The following is an 18,859-nucleotide window of genomic DNA, read 5'->3' on the forward strand; positions in this document are numbered from 1 at the left end:
TGTTTTCCTATTATATTAATATATGTCGAATGGTCGATAGGGCACCGATACTCGAAAGACTAAATAATAGCATACGGATACTTTTCTTCGGGGTAGATTTATTGTTAAATACTAATTCATGTGCAAAATGCAATAGTCTAATTAAATATAAATATAGGTATATTAATTATTCATGTACTTGAGAAAAATGTAAATAAAAGATAAGAGTTTATTTTGCCAGAACACTATGCAAGTTAAAAGACAAATAAAAACAATTTATAAAAGGATAGGTTATAGCCAAGAGATTGGAACCCAGCGACCTCCACTTCTGCCGCATTTACAAACGTTGGTCCACCAATGAAAAGTGACAAGGGGCTTGCTCTTGGGAAACCTCGACCAGCAAATTTTGTCAAGGCCGCACGTGATAATTATTTTATTTCTCTATTTTTTTTTAAATTTTTCTGTTTTCATGATCATATTTGAAATATAAATTCGTTTGATAACGATATTTGATAATTTTTAGTCCACAATTATGTTTGAAATAGAAATAAGAATTCTTTATATTGCTCGCTCTCTCTCGCATGGGATCTTCTTCTCTTCCGCATCCCTATTGTCGTCTGCGATCCACCGATCGCCGCTAGTCACCATCTGTTGCACTCCAATCTGTTGGCCATAATTTGCCGGCAATCGTAGAAATTTTATGCTGTTATCGAATAAATTTCTATGTTGGGAACATAAATTTTATGTCATTATCAAACACGTTTCTCTACTTAAAAACTCGTCAAGAGAATAGAAAAAAAATCTATTTATAGTAAGAAATAGCTTCCAACGACCCTCGCCGGCCACCAATGAGGCCAGGCAACCTTTACCGAAGGTAGTCATCAACCAAGCCTTAGTTTTGTGTTTCTTTTCTGTAGTTATTTTTTATTTTTTTACTTTCAGCTTCTTCATTTTTTAAATCTAGTTTAGTGTATATTTCTTTTAAGCTTTTTAATATTTTTTTGACGTGGCGCTTGGTGGAAGCCACGTTGCCACCGCGTGCCTTAAGAAATTAATAAAACAAGACATATCAGCATTTTTCTTTGGTTGGACGGAATAAACAGAAGCATTTAATTGAATTAACTTGATAAGTTTTAAGATTTTGATTGTAATTTTTAAAAATTTTAGGATTCGGTCACAATTTCGCAAAAAGTTTAGGACTTTTAATGCAATTATCCACAAATTCGAAGAGGGTTAGAATCCTTCAAATAAATAGGCGTATCGGGAATACTGTGAAGCACGTAACCAAAGCAAATCTTAGGAGTTTATAAGGTGACGATGGCGCAATTCACCAAGAAGACCTCGTTAAACTGCTTCCATGTCCTGCAACTCCTTCTTCTCCAAGTAATCCATAATTGAGGACTCTAGAGCGTGGCTCCACCTCGCATTGCTCTCCCCATCGCCCTACGTAAGAGTCCTGGCGGTGTCGTTGAATTCTCTCGGCTGATTGTTGCCGATCGTCGGAAACCATCAATGGATTGGTGAGAACAAGGATCGGATAATCGATGGAAAGCAATAACAACCCGGTGGCTAAGGCGCAGGGCGGCGCTCCTGCCGTCGAAGGCGGCGAGTGGAGGCAGAGTTGGCCGCCGGAATCCCGCAAACGGGTCGTCAACAACTTGTGAGTTCTCTTTATCGCGTATTTGTTTTTTTTTTTTTGGGGGGCGGGGGGGGAGGAGGGGGATTCCGACGTCTGTTTTCTTCACTAAGAATGTCTAAAGCAGAGGCACATCGAGGTCGAACTAACAAGTTGCGGGCATGGTGACGATTTTGATGGGTGAATATTTTGGGAAGATCATGTACCTAGGCACGGTGGCTATGTTTTCGGTGTCCTGACTATGTTGCCTTCAGGAAAAAGATTGCTTTTTAGTGATTTCTCGCCTGCCCTCCTCAAGGCTGCTAGATTTTTCTTCATGTGGATTGCTTCGTGTTCGCGATTCATGTCCAACAGCTTCAATCTCTCACGAATATATGGTTTTAACGTGAAGCATGGAGAACCTGATCAAGTGCGTTCCTCTTCGCGGGCAAGAGGGTCTTCCCGAAGCACAGAAGGTCGCAATGCAGTTGGAGGATAGGCTATATACTGCCGCCTCAAGTCAGGTACGTGAATAGTCTTTTCTTTTTCTAGGTTGACAGGTGTGCCGGTTCCATAAGATTGCATGATTTAGAAGCAATATCAAGACAAGAACATGCTCTCTTGGCGGACACATGTTTATAGTTATGGAGTCTGGTCATTGCATCTTGGCTGCTGGATTTACAGCTTTATTTCATATACATCCGCTGCTTGGATTGAAGTAAGTCATGCATTTGAGTAATTATGCATCAGTGGTATTGGGAGAAAATGAGGAAATTTTCTTGCAAAGTTATAGCATGGTTTAAGGCTTTGGCTATCGTCATGTTGAGCATCTCCTTCATTTTCCTTTCAGCAAGATTATGTACGGAGGGTATCTCTAAAGATGCTACAGATTGAGAGATGTCAGCAAAATAAAGGAGCCAATTCATTGCTGGCCAACACCAGTGGGACAAGCAATATGCCTTCAGATCCAGGTACGAATTTAAGGCTGTCGACGATCATTTGACCCAAGTAGAGTAGAATTATTGAGAACATACATTTGGGCCGAGTACTAATCTCAGTAGACCTCTTTCACTGCATGCTCTGTCTCTGTGTCGGTTCTGCCTTGAGGTGGATGAGGGAGGTGAATATACAATGCAGATGTATTTGACATCTAAATAATGACCAAGGCAGTCTAGTCCAAATTCTTTCGCCAGCATGTGATGAAATCAAGATGCATGATTTTTACCTACTCGCAATTTCATGTTTTTCTATGTCTTGATTTTCTTTTAACCATTGCACAAGATTTTGTACTGGATGCTTTCATGGTTTTTGTCATTTCATCAATTTCATGTCCTTTGTAGGTGCCTGGACCCAAATTCAAAATCAAAGTCAATCAAATCCCAATCAAGCGGCAGTTAATCAGTCTCAAGCACAACATAGGACACAATGTCCTCCCAATTTATCATCCATGCCCCCTCCTGGCAACTCGAACTGGAATTCCACACCAAGTGCGGGTGGACTGAACTCCAACATGCAGCACATCCGGGTGTTCTCAGACAAGCCACAGATGGGTATGAAGGGAAGAGATATCTCCTCAAGCATGTTTTGTAATCCTCAGAGGCAGATTCGTGGACCTGAACAGCATCAATCTCAAAATCCACAGCAGCATCTTTACAACCAGCAGTTGCAGCGTCAGGCCATGAAGCAAAACTTTCATAATTTGTCACCGGCCACTCGATCTCAGCCTCCTCAGCAATCTGTTCTGCAGACATGCCCTATCACACAGCAAATTGTTATGCAGTCATCTCCTCTGTCTAGCCTTCATCAAAGTCAACTTTCCTATACTCAGCAATCAAAACAATCAGTGCTTCAGCAACATCAAGAATCAGTTGCCAGGCTCCAACATCAAACACAACATACAAGTGCCTACCCAGTGCCTCCACAACAGCAGAATATAGGACAACAGGCCACTGTATTGAATATGCCACAAAATAACTTCATCAACCAGCATAGCAGCCTGATGAATATGCAGCAGCAACTGCAGAATGACATTCCAAACCAGGTGAGGCAGCAACATTCTTTGGTAGCGCAAAAAGACATTCTCTCCAATGAAAATAAACTGAAGTTGAGGGCTCACGTTGATGTCTCTGGATTGCAGCAGCAGCAAGTGCAGCAACAATTTGTGCGGACTCAATATGGGTGCTCTAGCAAACAGGGGTGTATGCAAGAGCCTCCCAATTATTTACCATCTGGTTCCTACCATTCTGGAATGCAGAGAAATTTACAAGCGTCAAGATCATCAATGCAGCACCAGAGTATGACAAATCAACAAATGCAGTCATTCCCATCACAAGTGCCCCTTCCAGGAACATCGAGTATGTTATTTACCATTGTGTGAATCATCCTAGCCTTGTTTGTAGTGCACCTGTTGTAAATGAATATCTACATCCTCTAGTTTGGATTTCAGATATGAAGAGTTTTGCCTTCAATTTTGCAGAATCTCTTGATTCCATCTCTCAAACAGATACTGCTTGTGCTGGCAATTGGCAAGAGGAATCTTTTCAAAAGGTAGTTCAATGTGATTTAATCTGTTGAGCATAATTTGACCAAATTGGATGGCTGCAGTCATGCCCTTCGGTCTTCACCGTGTTACTAAGTTATGGATTGTAGGAATTTTCTAGTATGATAAGCAGCAGTGGTGGACCATTGTGAATTGCGAAAAAATGAGTAGATGCATGGGCTTGTGAGATGTCACCTTGAAAACCAGGAGGACCAAAAGACTGGTGGTTTTTCTGATTATTCAGTGATGTCATAGGATCTGATGAGTCACATGTTGAGAGCTAATTAGAGAGATTGCTGTTTCCTGGATTTTCTCTTGTTGTAATTCCATAGAACACTGTTAAATGTTTCTTCTACTTATTACTGTAAAATGGCCATGTAACTTGTACCACTTATCAAATCTGAATGGCGAACTTTCAGTATTTTGGCTTCTTAGGATGGACAGACTAAAATGAGGAGAAAGCACTCTTGTGTGCGTTTCTTTGAAACTGCCTTAATTATATTGACTAGCTTCTTCTGGATCGCAGATTAATGACATGAAGAGGCTGTATTTATCTGAATTAGAGGAAATATACAGCAGAGTTTCTATGATACTGCAGCAGGTGTGTGTCCTCAGTACTTAAGTATAGGAACGAACATTGTCATATTTAGAGTACTCATTTTAAGAAAACATGCAAGTACGAGGTTAAGCCTGCACAGTTCTTCTCTTTACAAGTTGTATTTGTATCTTCCCAGAATGGTTCTATTCCCCAGTCACCCAACTCGGGGCAATATCAAAGGTATAAGAAAATGGTGGCTCAAGTCATTTCTTTTCTGCGAGTTCCCAAAAGCAAAATCTCACCCAGTATGAAGGATAATTTGAGTTCATACGAGGAGAGCATTGTGAATATCATCAATGTAAGTAGAACTGGGAGGCTAATTCCGCTGCAGCAACCACAAGTCCCCCCACCCTCACCTCATATGCAGTCCATGCCGCCTGAACAATCCCCAGCTCAGTTTCCTCCTGTCCTGTCACCTGGAATAGATATGTCAGAAACCACTGTTAATTTTCAGTGCAACCCAAACATGCTTCAGTTTAATTATCTGAATCAACATCAGGAGCGACGGATGCTGCAAAATCAGCAACTTAAACAACAATTTCAAGAATGCCAGGTGCAGCCACAGCTGATGCAGAAACAACAGATTTCACAGCAGCTACCTGCATGCTTGCAGACTTATCAGATGTCACAGCCTCATCAAATGGGCGATCCAAATGACTCAAAGATGAGAAGTGTCGGACCAGGATCTATCTCTCAGCAACATCGTTTATCTGGATATCGGTCTACTCATTTAGATCAACAATTGAAATCGGGAACTTCATTGCCTAAATCTTCACAGCAGCTTCTCCCAGCGGCTTCCATTCAAATCTCAGAGCACCCTTCTCCAGACATTGATAGGCAAAAGCTGTTGATGGCTTCCACAAAAACTGGAACTTTTTTACAATATGCAGACTCACCTTTTATAGTTCCATCCCCTGCTACTCCTTTGGGCTTCTCGCCAATGCCAGCGGAGACCAAGAAATCTATTTCAGGTCTCTCATCACTATCCAATGGTGGAAATATTGGACAGCTGCAAACAGATGATGCACCGGCATCAACACCACCAGTTTCTATTGGGACTCCAGGAATTTCAGTCTCACCGCTGCTTGCTGAATTAAGTAGTCCAGATGGGGCTCCATGGAAATCGGCAAAAACTTCTTCTGGAAAATCAAGTGTTACTGAAGAGCCTGTTGAGCGTCTAATTAGAGCGGTTGGTCTGGCTGATTTCTTTCAAATGCTTTTACTACATACTACGCTATATCACGATGGAGATTTGCCCCTTGAATAAATTGTAGGTGTAAGTTGTTCCTGCTGTCTTTGTTTCAGGTGAACTCAGTTTCACATGAAGCTTTTCAATCTGCCGTAAGTGACATTATGTCAGTGGCCAGAGGAGGCGATTGTCTAGCTGGGACTGGACAAGGAAGTGGTTCAAGGAATGCGGTTGGTGAGGACTTGGCTGCAACATTGAAGTGCCATTTGCAATCACAAATATCCAATTTGCAAGATGAAATAAGTGGCACAAGGAAATTGAAACGCCATGTTTGGGCGATGCCTCTGAACCTGGTGTCATCTCCAGGAAGTATGAATGATAGTTTTGCGCAAAGGACTGGTTCAGAAATTTCCGATATAGAGTCAACGGCATCATCTAGTATCAAAAGGCCGAGATATGAGGTTCTGATATTTCTTTGACATAAAAGCCATAACTTTTTGGTGCATTATAGTCATTTGTCTAGGTTAAGCCTAGTTTTGGTGTGTAACAAAACCTGTTGTATTTGGTATTGCTGTTTACTGGCTATCTTTCTTACATTAACTTACATTTCTTGAGTGCACTTGGCAGAGAACAATTTTTCAGTTGTCCTGGATACTGTTTTCTCAAAATTCTGGTCAACAGTTTTTATTTCAAGTCAATCCGGTAGTGCTGCTAGGACCAATTTATGTCTCTTCAATATAAAAGATTAAATCCAGTAGGCCTTGTGTTTGATACTTGAACCGCTGGGTTTCTAAGTCGAACGTCTTGCTCCATTCCCCGGGGTGTTTAGTCTGCCCCTTCATTTGTCTCTCTCTAATTGTTGTCTCCGAAAGATTTTAGGGAACTACAACCAACTGCTCTAAAAGCTTAAGCTGTTAGAAGAAGGTGTGGTTTAATATTTATTTATTCCAAAAGCTTAAGCTCTGATACCATGAAAGATTTTATGGGACCACAGCCAACTGCTCTAAAAGCTTAAGCTGTTACAAAAATGCGTGGTTTAATATTTATTTATTCCAACAGTCTCCATGTGACATGTCCATGTTTAATAATCTTTACAGTACTGATGTTTGAAAGGACCCTTATGTACTGGGCTAACTTCACATGTCTTTCCTTCTCAGACTTTTCTTGCCTGCTGCCTTATGCCTTTCGGAGTGCCCTTTCTTTTCTTGTATTTGGTTTGCTGAAATGTAAATGAATACTCATGATGGGTGAAGCAAGTTTTCTTTTTGGATAAAAAGAAAACATAGCAAGTGTTAAAAGTAAACTGGTGCAGTCATCTCCCAGACGACCACACTTCTAAACACTACAGCCACCTGGACCTTTTCCAGTAAATGGGATTAGCCAGTGGATTTTTAAGTGATTATCTTTTTCATAATCTAGAAAGAGTTGCTATGTCCATACTGAGCCAGTTGGCTTTTATTACATGATGCTAGTCTATTGAGCAGAATGATACGCATTTTTGCAGGCTAATTACGACCTCTGCGGAGAAATAAAGCAGATTAACCAGCAACTTATACTCACAGTGGTCGATATTAGTGATGAAGAAGTTGATTCTCATGCAGCTTCTTCTTTTACTAAAGTAGGTGAAGGAACTATAGTTAAGTGCTCTTTCACCGGGGTGGGGATAAGTCCAATTCAAAGATCACAAACCACCTCCTTGAAAACGGTGAGATGTTTGTATGGGATTTCGTCGAATATACCTGCTTTTCTGAAGTTCATACCAATTTCTCTCTCTGATTGTTGTGCAGTCACTGATTCAGCCTTTGTGGTTGCTTCTGCCTATGAACTATCCAAACTGCTCTCCCATACTTCTGGACAAGCTTCCAGTTGATGTCAGGTGAGAGTTTATCGTGTGAGATTTTGTAGGACATAATTAGGGGTGGTTAATGATCCCATTCTTTTGAATTTTTAAGAACCGCCAGTTCAAGTCGGATATTGTATATCTTTGTTGCTGGTTGTTGGTCTCTTTAGTACTTACAATAACCTTTGCTTAATGTCTGAATTTCTTCTTGCAATTTTTCCCTTTTGCAGTAAAGAGGCTGAAGATCTTTCAGCTAAGGCAAAATCAAGGCTCGGCCGTGCTCTCAGAATGCTTGCACAACCCATGTCGCTCAGAGGGATAGCGCTGAGTTGGGAAGAGAGTGTTCGAGCTGTCATTTTGGATTTTGCAAGGCAGAGCGGCGGCGGCAGCTTCAGCTCCAAATATGGAGCTTGGGAACAATGCTCCTAATTTTGAGCCTAGTGCTATTTAATAGCGCTGTTATTTCTAATCGACACGACCAATTACAGTTTTTCTTCAATCAAGACCATTGAGTTACACAACTTAGGTTGAGATTTTGATCATCAGCCGAGCATTTTGAATGTTGCCATTTTCTTTTTAAGAGCATGAGCAGTTGAGCACTGATATCTATCATCAATAATTCCTCTGTACTTTCTGTGCTTCTGCTCTAGATTTTGCTTTTGAATTGCATATTTTTGGGATTTGCTTGGTGTGACTGTTCAAGTGTTGGTTTTTGGATGGGGAGCTTGAAGTTGAAGCGGGTCTCAGTTAAGATTAGTTGACTTCAGTAGAAAGTAGTGATTATTTGTAGTTGTGTTAATCCTTTTTTCAGGGCAAATGCCATAAAAAACTCTAAATTATGCCCATTGTGATCCTAAACTTTTTTTGCAACATAAAAAATGTCAAATTTGTACTTGTATGACACATTTACCCTCTGTTAAAATTATTTCAATGAGCACCGTTAAAAATCTACCTATATGGACGTTAGAAAGCAAACAATAATAAAGGCGATGTTGTTTTGGCTAAAAAATCAATACGGAGGGTAAATGTGTCGTATAGGTACGAGTTTAAGAATTTTTTTTGGATAAATGTGTTGTTTAGGTATAAGTTTAAGAAAAAGATTCAGGTAAATGTGTCATTTTGGCTATAGTTTTGAGTTTTTGATATCATAAAAAGAAAAGTTGAGGATAATTGTGTCATGGCAGTACAATTTAAGGCTTTTTGGTGGCTTTTTTCCTTTTTTTGATCTATTGACTCCTTAGAGAATGTTAACCATGGGTCGATGGCATTAAGGGCCTGTATGATAACACTCGTTGGAAAGTGTTTCTGTTTCAAAAGTGTTCTCGGAACACTTTCGGAACAGAAACACGTATGGTTGAAAAATGTTCCACTTTTGAAAAAAGAAACACTTTTGAAGCCAAAAAAAGAAACAAAAAAAACTTGTTTCTGGATTTTTGAACACTTTTTAGAAACAACTCGAGGGCGAGCTCGTGCAAGCCACCACCGTGCACCATCGTTGGTGAGGAACCGAAGTGGCCGCCGTTGCTTGCTGCCGGTCGCCGCCCACAGATCGCCGGTCGCCGGTCGCCGGTGTGGCCGTCTGACGGTTGCAGATCATTCCTTTTGATGAAAAAAGTATTTTTTTTTTGTACTTGCCAAACGCGTTTTTGTTCCCGAAAATGGTAGTCGGAAACAGAAACACAAAAAAATGTTTATGTTCCAAATATGCTCCCAGAAACATAAACGTTACCATACGCAGCCTAACTCGCTCACCGAATCTCCAAGCAATCGCAAGTCTAAGCTTAGCAAATCACGAAAAGTCATGGCATTAGAGTTTCAATTTATTTAATTAACATTATGATTCTGAAATTAAGACACTTCCATCCATATTCTAAACAAATATCTTAGACTCTATGTGGAATTAAAATTTTCATTCATCTAATTAACGACGCGACCTTGAAATCAAGACACTTATTTATATATAATACAGATTATTATCTTTGTGTTCAGGTGTATACGTGAAGAATGTCGTGAGAAAATTCATGGAGTGAGATCATAAATTAAAATAACTCTACATTTGCCCATAAGGAAATAAATAAAGGATGTGGGCAAATTACGAACACCGCGGATTAAAATAACATATTTTTATAGAATCTTAAACAACTTAAGAAGTAAATATATGTATAAGCATGTTTGGAAAATTTTTTAAATAAGGGTCCGAAGTACAATTAATTTCTCAAATAAAAACCTAAAATATATATTATTTCAAAAAAGTAAATATCATTTGAAGTGACATGTAATCTTAAAAAAGGACTTGACTTTAAGGATGTTTTTATCATTTACTTTTTTGTTGTTTTTTTTTTTAGCTTTATCTTTTCTTTTTTTCTTTTTTTTAAGATAAAAAAAGATAAAAAGAAAAAAATACAAGTGAGAGGGCGGTCCCTTCGACCTATGGAGGTCGGCCCTCTCTAGAACCAAGAGAGGCCATGACCCTCTTCCAAATCTACGCGAGGGTCGTCGGCCTTCGCTCCGGACCCGAACCGGGGTCACAACCCTCTCTCGGTTATAGCAAGGTCTAGCCCTTGCCATTGGTCGGTGTGGTTGCTGGTTGCGGGCCATTGCCGATGCCCCACGAGCTAGGGGAGGTGGGTAGGCATATAAAACTATGGATAGATAGCGACATAATGCATGATGATCGAATCGGCAAGATGGGACGATGGCCACAGACGGAAGGGTTCCTTGCTTGTAGTTTTTTTTTTTCCTTTCTAAACTTTCATCATTTTAAACATTTTCAAAAGCAGAAAAAAGGGAAAAAATTTAAAAAATAAATGAAGAAAATGCTCTTAAAATGAGGCTTTTTAAAGATTACATGGTGCCATTCTTATTTGAAATTGATATGCCATATCAGGCTATTTTTTAAAAAGAAAATAAGATTCACCTCGAATTCTTATTTGAGAAAAAGATTTGGAATTTTTTCATATATTTGTATAGCGTGCAAATTTTAGAGGAGAAAAATCTGGCTATTTGGATATGGCCCTTCCTAGCGCGAGCTACTGCTTGTGGCGAAGACCGCCTTTGCTCTCGCCGCCGCAGCCACCGCTGACGCTTCCCCCTCCTTCTCGACGACACAGGCTTTGTGCCTGCACCGCTCGATCGTCTCTATCTCCTGTTCAACAAACCATTTCGGGCATCGAGAACTCCGGCATCATCGCTTGCCTTCGCGCCAATAGGTCTCTCTCTCTCTCTCTCTCGATCGGCACGATTTTGCTCAATGTGTTTTTGAATCTTACTCGGAGCCGGTGTGAATGTGTGATTGATAGTCCGGAGCTGGCATTTGAAGCTGCCTGCGCTGCGCTTGGAGCTGGCATTACGGTTGTGAGTTCTCTGCCCGCGACCTCTCATGAGCTTGAACGAAGTTGTTGTTAGAGTCTATCATATGCTAGCTAGTTTTACTTTTAAGCCTTTTGTTGGGAATTTTCGTGCGGAGTTCTTTTTGCTTTTGTTGCTGACAGGCTGAGGTTTCCTGCTAAGACTGTGAACTGAATTCTCTAAATTGCATCATGACTCGTGTGAATGACGTGGTTCAGTCGACATCACTAGCCATTGCTAAATTTTATAGACTGATATATACGGATGCATGGGTAGAGTGAGGAAGAGAGAGCGGTCAATGAATTACTCTTAATTGGAGCTATCCTGAAGTGATTACTGATAGTTGAGAGGATCGGGTATGTTTTCTCTTGCTCCATTAGCTAGCTTTTGCATAATATTGGCAAAGAATTGCTCATTGTTGAGTGGGGTTGAATACTCCCAAATTTGAAATTTTGAACTATAAAATTGACAACTCATAAAAAAATGAAGTGCTCATTGGAGAATAGGGTAGACATTGTCTGCTTGTAGTCATAGCACATGACTTATGCTCGTGGTTTTTAACGTGCTTTCGTTGTATTTTGCAGCTGGAAGTAGTCAGGTCCACCCCTGGTGTGTTTGAGGTTGTCTGGATTCTCATTTTTCTGCAAGGTTTCAGTTTTTCTGGACGACTTACTGGAGAGTTAAAACTTTATCTTTCATTGTGCACAGGTTTTGCGTTGGCTGATCGAAGATCACCCTACAGCAACCCTCGGAGTAACTCGCCTACCTTTTCTAGACCTTGCGTGCCTTTGCTTCTGTTCTGTGTGAACATTCGTGCATCACATGTGAAAAGTTGGTTTGGGCATGCAGGCATAGCTTTTGATATAGAGTAGTTGACATAGCTTTTGCATTCATTGGGCTTCTCTAACTCTATTTTTTTTCTATTTTTTTTTAACAATTCTCTAGTTGACATTTACTGTCACAATGGACTTTGTGGTTGGTTAGTTCAACGTGTGGGTCTTCTCGAAAACTCTCCTGATTAATGAGTGTTGCTTATACATGGATGCAAAAATTGGTGCTTTGTATCAGATACTTTCTTGGGTGTTCTAAATCTGATAATTTTGGTCAGGTTGGGACCATTTTGAATGCTGAGGATGCTCAAAATGCAATAGTTGCCGGAGCCAAGTTCCTGATGAGTCCTGCAATGGTTAAGGTATCTGCTACAGTACTGGAGGCATATTTTAATTTTTTAACCAGTGTGATGGTCTACAAGGTTTTGAAGCCTATTTCAAGTTTCTGCTCCCTGAAAGAAAACTTATATAGTACATCTGCCTTCCAGCATTGCTCCTATGTTTACTCTGATCCTTTTTCTGGTCGCAAGGACATTTTGTCTGACTCACAAGATTGTGGAGTCCTATACATCCCTGGAGTGATGACCCCCACAGAAGTAAGGTTTTTTTTTTTTTTTCCGAGTAGAACGTTCCTTTTAATGTCATTCATGTGGTGAATGATATGGTATAAAGCTTGTTTCTGCAACCATCAGTGCCTAATTTCTCTTGTCTGAGTATTATAGCATTTCTTTGCTGAAACTTCAGAACATTTTAATCAACATCGAGTGTCTTTAGTTACATTCTACATCTTTCGCAGATATTGTCTGCATATGATGCTGGTGCCAAGATTGTGAAGGTAGGCATGCAGTCCTCCTATGTCGCACCAATTTGTGTATCATTCTTTGACACCATTTTCATTACTTATGTAAGTAATTACATATTTCCTTCAAATGAGTATCTCTCTGTGCCCTTGATTGAGTAGCGTTTGGCAGAAATCCGTTGTACCTTATACTTAGTCATGAAACTTTCCAATCATCATGTAATAGGGAAGCCTCTTCTGCATGCATCTCAGTATATTTGTTCTTTACTAATCTGTGTCATTCCTGCTGATAGGGAAAAACAAAATTATGGGGTTTTGATATCTTTCAGAGAGCCATGTCTTTCTTCAGCACTTCTTTTAATTATTATTTTCAGACGAACGATTCTACTTTGTTTATGTAAATCCTGAACATGTTTCCGGAATCAACTTGTGATTCCTATGTTTTCTCGAATTATGTTTTCTTATAGGTATACCCTGTTTCAACATTAGGTGGAACTCACTACATATCAGCACTTAAGAAGCCTTTTCCTCACATTCGCATGGTTGCTTCTCAAGGCATTCCAAGAGGTTTGTTTCTTGAACTACGTCCTTTGGTTAAAACTGTTAATGGTTTCCATAAGACGCTTGAAGATCATATGCCATTACTAGGCAGGCCATGGATGACTGTTAGTCCTGTGTACTTAACTTTTGTCTTTCCATGCATGAGATAATTTTAAATAGCTGCAGCATTTCTCGAATGATTCTCATTTTTTTCCTAACCATCATTATGAGAAACAGATGCCAACTGTTTACACCTAAAATCTATGGGATCTCTCTCTCTCTCCCTAACGAACCTTTTGCATAACCTTATGTGGATCAGCAGTTACCGTCGCAATATTCAGTCCAACATAGGCCAAATCTTTTAAAGCTACATTCTCAGCTTCCGGCGAGAGTTTTTTATTCAATCGTTGGAGCAGCCTCCGGTAGTCCACCTTTCACTGATGGAATAATTAATTCCTCGGTTCAGGGTTAGCTGGGGAATACATTGCTAAAGGAGCATCCGCAGTTGTCCTCTCAGATGCCATATTCTCTAAAAGCGCAATGGCTCAATGCAATCTCAGTGAAATATCTAAATTTGCTCACATTGCAGCCTTGCAGGGCAGGGAAGCTGTCGATCGGTGAGTCTCTTTTGTTGATAAGTTTAGGGGTTCCATCTGGAAGATTAACTAGAAGGTGGTTGGAGATTGTGCTTTGAACTGCATGATGAAACCTTTCATTATGCTAGAGTTTGTGTGGTGTACCAATGTAGTGGTTGGGTCTGCACATTTGAAATGTTTTTTATGGACTTTGTTAGGATTTTGTTCCATCAGATCACACAAATTCCTTTAGTCCTAACCTACTGATTTTTGCTTACATGCACATAAAAGCATGATCATCTGGCTTGTGAGTTATGAACGAATCCTGGACATGTTTGTTTTTCTCTCTCTTGTTTCATCTGGTGTCTTATAACTGATTGGATAATTACAGGAGGAAAAGATGCTTGGAATAGGAAGTTTGTTGCCTATGCATCACCTCTAGGGGTATGAAGGACTTGAGGAATGTTCATATGCCTGATGGGCACTGAAATTTCAGGTACAGCTGCCTCGTTGTTTTTCACTAAAGATGAACCTTGGATTTCCATGATATTGTTTTAGGAAATTGATACTTTTTTTTTCTTTTTTTCCCTGAAAACGCTGCATACTGACCCTTGACCTTCTGGTGTTTATCTTGGAAGTAGTTTTTCTATTTACTTATTTTAGGGTGTAAGGTTTCTGTCCATGCGAGTGGATTGTTCCCTTCCTAGTGAGATTGAAATGCTTAGTAATATTCTTAAATTTGCAGGTGCACCTTGCGTCGGTGGAGTGCATTTTCTTGCTGGACAGAGTGGTCGTTCGGTGATCGATCTCTTGTGACTGTGATGCAATTTTGTACAGTCACTCGTTACAATCAATCGATGGTTGTCCTAAGGATGACTCAAGTGGCATTCAAATGCTTTCCCAATCGGCCAGTTTTTAAGAAATGCGCATCTTGGGCAAATTCCATTTGTGGAACACGATGCTCCGATTGCTGGAGCTCTGGGTTGTGGAGGTGTAAACATTCCGTCTGTGGTTCATACTGTAGCGATAGAATCGGGCACCAGATCGCCGATCATCGACGACTGACTGAGTAGTTAGCATTTGTGGGTGTACCATTTCCAGATAATTCCTTGTGTTACTCTATAACGGATATAAACGAAATTGATTACTCATGTACGTAACAGGGAAATCCGAAACTGATGGTGTAATTTATCGAATTCGACTTCGTGTTGTCGGGTGCTCGATCTGTCAACTTACGCTACCCACTTCCGGTGGTCCGGTCGACCCAAAGCATGGGCTCGAACAAGGCCCGTCCGAACATTCTTAAAACGGGCCCATTGACGAGCCTAAGGCTCGGCCCAAGTCTAATAAATCATAATTAAGTCTCAAAGTCGGTGAATCTCGGGGTGCCGACACGTCCTAACGTTCGACCACAAAAAAAGAAAAAAGAAAAGGCATGTCTTTACGACCCCTGGATCCGCTCAAATCCCCGTCATTATCGGCACAAAACCTTAAAAGAAAAAAAATCGGCTCTCTGTCGAGGCCCAGATCCTAAATTTAGGCAAATCGTAGAACATACCAACAAACCCAAAATGGGTGGATTCCTAAACCTCACAATTAAATCCAACCTAATTATGACCTCATGTCCGCAAGGCTAATGGCGTAATCCTCTGACCAAAAGAAAAAAAAAATGGCGTAATCCCGCTTTTTAATTAATTAATTAACACGGCCTTAATTAAAGACACACGAGAAAAATAGTAAAATAAAAAAAATTAAGACGAAAATGGGAAAAAAAAAAATTCAGCGTCAGACAAAATTAGCACCGAAAATCGAAAAACCCACAGCGAGGAGAAGAACAATAAAATACGCCAGAGCATAAGCTCAAGCATAGCCCCACGAGAGACAGAGAGAGAGAGAGAGAGAGAGAGAGAGAGCGCGACAGCGACAGCGACAGCCAACGCTTGCCCCCAATCGTCCATCGATCTTTCCGTTTTCAGGTCAGCGTCTGATCTCCCGATCGCGTCTGTTTGATTCTCATCGCTCTCTCTTTTGATTTCGTCGCCGGATCGTTGTTCGAGCGCGATTGGGATTCCTTGCTTTTTGTCGAATTCCGCTCTTGATGGAGGAAATGAGGAGGACGAGTTCTGCGGGATCGCATTGCGGTGGGACTGGTTTTCCTGTATCTGTGCGCGCCGGGTTCTGATCTATGGTGTTTGGGATGTCTCGGTTGTGTTCTTTGTTGATATGCGCATGGACATGCCTTCGTGCATGCGTTTGTAGGGTGGATTGCCTCGATTTGATTCGGTTTAGGAGTTTGTCTCTTTCGGTGGATAGTTTTACTGGGTTTTGCTCGTTTGTCTGTGATTTTATTTTCTTGATGTTGTTTCTGGAGTTTTCTGGTTTGATGGTTGGAATGGTTTAAAGGGTGTTGTAGAAGCAGCTTGATGATAGAGCAGCTTGCAACGATTTTTTCTTTTTTTTTTCTGGCATTGAGAAACTTCGCTGTTTGGATGAATTCATTGAAGTTCATTTTCTCTGGGTGATTCATTCTCGTATATAATTGTATTATCAAGCATGAACGGTTGCTCTGTTGTTTCGGAGATGTCTTACCTATACCATTCATGTATCGTTGCACATGCAGAGTTGGGGGCATCCCCATTTACAGGACTTTCTAGTGCCTAATCATTGGTTTTGTCGTTGTTTCTTTTATAAGTATGACGTATGCGAAAGCTTTTCTCCTGCTAAACACCCTTTTTTTTTCACAATCGTCTTCTAGTCTTTGTTGGTATGCTTTCGTATGTATCTTCTTATTTCTTTCATGCCTTTCTTTTTGAGGATTGTAGCACTAAATAAAGTTGCTGCTGTGTATTTTTGCAGGAGGAACAGCGTATTGTGTATCTGCAAATATGTCTCCGGCAAAGTCCAAGTCGAAGTCCAAGAATAAGTCCTCTTCAAGGGCTGGAAATGAACAAAAGGTTGCATCTAAGACTTCTGGGTCTTCAAATGGAGGGAATGGCAGTTCTGCGAGTGCTTACAATCCAGTCTCTGGCACATTCCATTTGCTGGAGACCTCACCATTTGATTCTCCACCGCCTTCACAGAGTAATGGCCGATTTCAAAATATAGATGACACAGATGAGCACTCAAGCAGTCCGCATGGAACCGTTTCAGAGTATGATTCAATCTCTAACAATGGTAGCTGGTCTGGTGAGTCAGAAGACCTCAAAGATAAGTCAGGTTCCACTCCTCAGCGGGAAATGGCACCTGGTCCTGACAACGATAGGCGAGAGAAGATTCGCTTGAAGAATGAAAAGAAACACCAGAGGCAGAGAGAGAGGAGAGCACAAGAATTGCATGAGCGTTGCAGTGGCTACTTAATGTCAAGAAAATTGGAAGCACTTTCTCAGCAACTTGTGAGCATGGGATTCTCTTCAGAGCGGGCAACCTTAGCTCTTATGATGAACGAAGGCAGGCTGGAGGATTCAATATCCTGGCTATTTGATAGGAATGAAGAGGAAGCTCTTGACAAGGGTAATGACAGTGGCAGAGGTAACTTGAAGATTGACATAAGTGAAGAGATTGCTCGGATTACAGAACTGGAGGTGAAATACAAGTGCTCTAAGCAGGAGGTAGAAAGGGCAGTGGTTGCTTGTGAAGGTGATCTGGTGAAGGCAGAAGAGTCTTTGAGGGCACAGAAACAGGATTCACAAGTTACACCAACAACATCCGAAGTTATACCTTCCCCACAAACCCTAGTCAGACCGCGGGAGAAGCATATAGCTACTACGACGACGTTGCAGGGAAGGAATGAACGAGATTTGAACTATACTAAGGCAGTTCCCATCACACCAACTGACTTAGAGCTTGGCACTTCCAAGTTGCAATCTTCAAAGACAAACCAGCAAACATCACTAGCGGAGAAGAGATGGCCTCCTTCAGGATTAAGCTTTTCACCTTCATCAAGTATCGCAATGCGGACACAGGTTTCGCCTACAGTAATGAAGTCTGATGTTCATCATGGTGTTGCTGCAGAGAAACTAATTCAAAACGCAGCATATAGGGAACCTGTAATAGTGATGCAGCGTCCCCAGTCCATGATACCCAGGTCATCTGTTGTCTCGAGCGTAGGTTCCTCACCTTCAGTATCAACTGGTTACCATCCAAGTGATGTTTCTCGTGCTGAGATCCTAAGGTCAAACATGAAGTTGCTCCATGCTCAGAGATTGGGAAGCCTTGGCCTAGAAAATCAAGGGTTGGAACAATTCTACCATCAACCCGTATACAAGGAGAGTCCATCAATGCTTGGTGCATTGGACACGATGGCTGAGTTTGGTGGCTCATGCAACACAATGGGCAGATCTCCTCCTAATGCTGTTCCATCTAATCCTGTATCTTCTTGGAACAAAATGGGCACCTCTGCAGCTTCACACACAATTCCTTCATCGTCTCTTGGACTATTTTCTACTTGGAGGTCAACAGGAACATTGGGCTCATCCTCTCAGGTGGATTGGAATATCAGCGGTGCAATGCCTGAGTTCGATTATACCAGAATAGATTGGACCCTGGACGCCAATTTGGCGCAGTCCAAGTCGAGTGGAGTGTGGCTACACCTCTCATCAATGTTGAGGAACAATTCCACGATGATGCTTGGAGCTGCCAACAGAGTCCACGCTACAGACGCTTCACCAGGTGGTTCATGTGAGTGGACCTCTCCCTTTGCAGGAAAAGACATCTTTAGCTTGCCCAGGCAATTTGTAACCTCTCCATCTCCCTAGGTCTTGGTCTAGGATATGGGAGAAGAAAAATAGAATAGTGGAACAAAAGCCCTGGTGGTGGGTTGGATGGACGAGTTGGTGTGTGTTTGTTTCTGGTTTCCCTATTAAAATTGCCTCTAGTGATATCTGGCCTTAGTATTTATTTCCTCTTTGCATCCATTAACTTCGTAAATTGATGGTAGTGGCGATGATCATGGTCGGTAGCCTATGAGGTTGGGAAGGGCTGTTGATACATGTTGATCAATTGGACCAG

General features: G+C 41.1%; 3 protein-coding genes across 9 annotated transcripts; all 3 read left to right on the plus strand.

The window, feature by feature from the left end:
- Nucleotides 1-1,273: 1,273 nt before the first annotated feature.
- Nucleotides 1,274-8,539, plus strand: LOC115743827 (mediator of RNA polymerase II transcription subunit 15a-like). Of its 3 annotated transcripts, none has more exons than XM_048279555.1 (12): nt 1,274-1,639; nt 2,007-2,118; nt 2,445-2,565; nt 2,935-3,635; nt 3,732-3,948; nt 4,041-4,141; nt 4,660-4,734; nt 4,868-5,920; nt 6,037-6,381; nt 7,425-7,625; nt 7,708-7,796; nt 7,991-8,539. In XM_048279555.1, the coding sequence occupies exons 1-12, from the start codon at nt 1,524-1,526 to the stop codon at nt 8,187-8,189; spliced, it is 3,330 nt and encodes a 1,109-aa protein (XP_048135512.1). In that variant the 5' UTR covers nt 1,274-1,523; the 3' UTR covers nt 8,190-8,539. The 3 variants fall into 3 exon arrangements, with proteins under 3 accessions (XP_048135512.1, XP_030534662.1, XP_048135513.1); XM_030678802.2 differs by having other exon boundaries at nt 4,071-4,141; XM_048279556.1 differs by having other exon boundaries at nt 3,735-3,948.
- A 2,206-nt stretch (nt 8,540-10,745) lies between these two features.
- On the plus strand, nt 10,746-14,833 carry LOC115743790 (putative KHG/KDPG aldolase). Of its 5 annotated transcripts, XM_030678757.2 has the most exons (11): nt 10,746-10,969; nt 11,060-11,114; nt 11,693-11,728; nt 11,817-11,861; nt 12,217-12,300; nt 12,469-12,534; nt 12,735-12,773; nt 13,205-13,304; nt 13,744-13,894; nt 14,244-14,348; nt 14,598-14,833. In XM_030678757.2, the coding sequence occupies exons 1-10, from the start codon at nt 10,770-10,772 to the stop codon at nt 14,263-14,265; spliced, it is 798 nt and encodes a 265-aa protein (XP_030534617.1). In that variant the 5' UTR covers nt 10,746-10,769; the 3' UTR covers nt 14,266-14,348; nt 14,598-14,833. The 5 variants fall into 5 exon arrangements, with proteins under 5 accessions (XP_030534617.1, XP_048135523.1, XP_048135524.1 ...); XM_048279566.1 differs by having other exon boundaries at nt 10,746-11,114; XM_048279567.1 differs by lacking the exon at nt 12,469-12,534 and having other exon boundaries at nt 10,746-11,114.
- An 875-nt stretch (nt 14,834-15,708) lies between these two features.
- LOC115743720 lies at nt 15,709-18,751 on the plus strand. Its single transcript, XM_030678641.2, has 2 exons — nt 15,709-15,828; nt 16,709-18,751. Exon 2 carries the CDS (start codon nt 16,738-16,740, stop codon nt 18,604-18,606), a length of 1,869 nt encoding a protein of 622 aa, XP_030534501.1. The 5' UTR covers nt 15,709-15,828; nt 16,709-16,737; the 3' UTR covers nt 18,607-18,751.
- The last annotated feature ends 108 nt before the right edge of the window (nt 18,752-18,859 follow it).

This window comes from Rhodamnia argentea, chromosome 5 (genome assembly GCF_020921035.1).
Source record: "Rhodamnia argentea isolate NSW1041297 chromosome 5, ASM2092103v1, whole genome shotgun sequence".
NCBI classification, from domain to species: domain Eukaryota; kingdom Viridiplantae; phylum Streptophyta; class Magnoliopsida; order Myrtales; family Myrtaceae; genus Rhodamnia; species Rhodamnia argentea.

Coding starts and splice junctions, on each gene's coding strand:
- LOC115743790 (XM_048279566.1), top strand. CDS start 10,770: ATGGCCCTTCCTAGCGCGAGCTACTGCTTGTGGCGAAGACCGCCTTTG. Junction 11,729..11,816: donor CCACCCCTGGTGTGTTTGAG/GTTGTCTGGATT, acceptor CATTGTGCACAG/GTTTTGCGTTGGCTGATCGA. Junction 12,774..13,204: donor CTGGTGCCAAGATTGTGAAG/GTAGGCATGCAG, acceptor GTTTTCTTATAG/GTATACCCTGTTTCAACATT.
- LOC115743720 (XM_030678641.2), top strand. CDS start 16,738: ATGTCTCCGGCAAAGTCCAAGTCGAAGTCCAAGAATAAGTCCTCTTCA.
- LOC115743827 (XM_048279555.1), top strand. CDS start 1,524: ATGGAAAGCAATAACAACCCGGTGGCTAAGGCGCAGGGCGGCGCTCCT. Junction 3,636..3,731: donor AGAATGACATTCCAAACCAG/GTGAGGCAGCAA, acceptor TCTGGATTGCAG/CAGCAGCAAGTGCAGCAACA. Junction 6,382..7,424: donor TCAAAAGGCCGAGATATGAG/GTTCTGATATTT, acceptor GCATTTTTGCAG/GCTAATTACGACCTCTGCGG.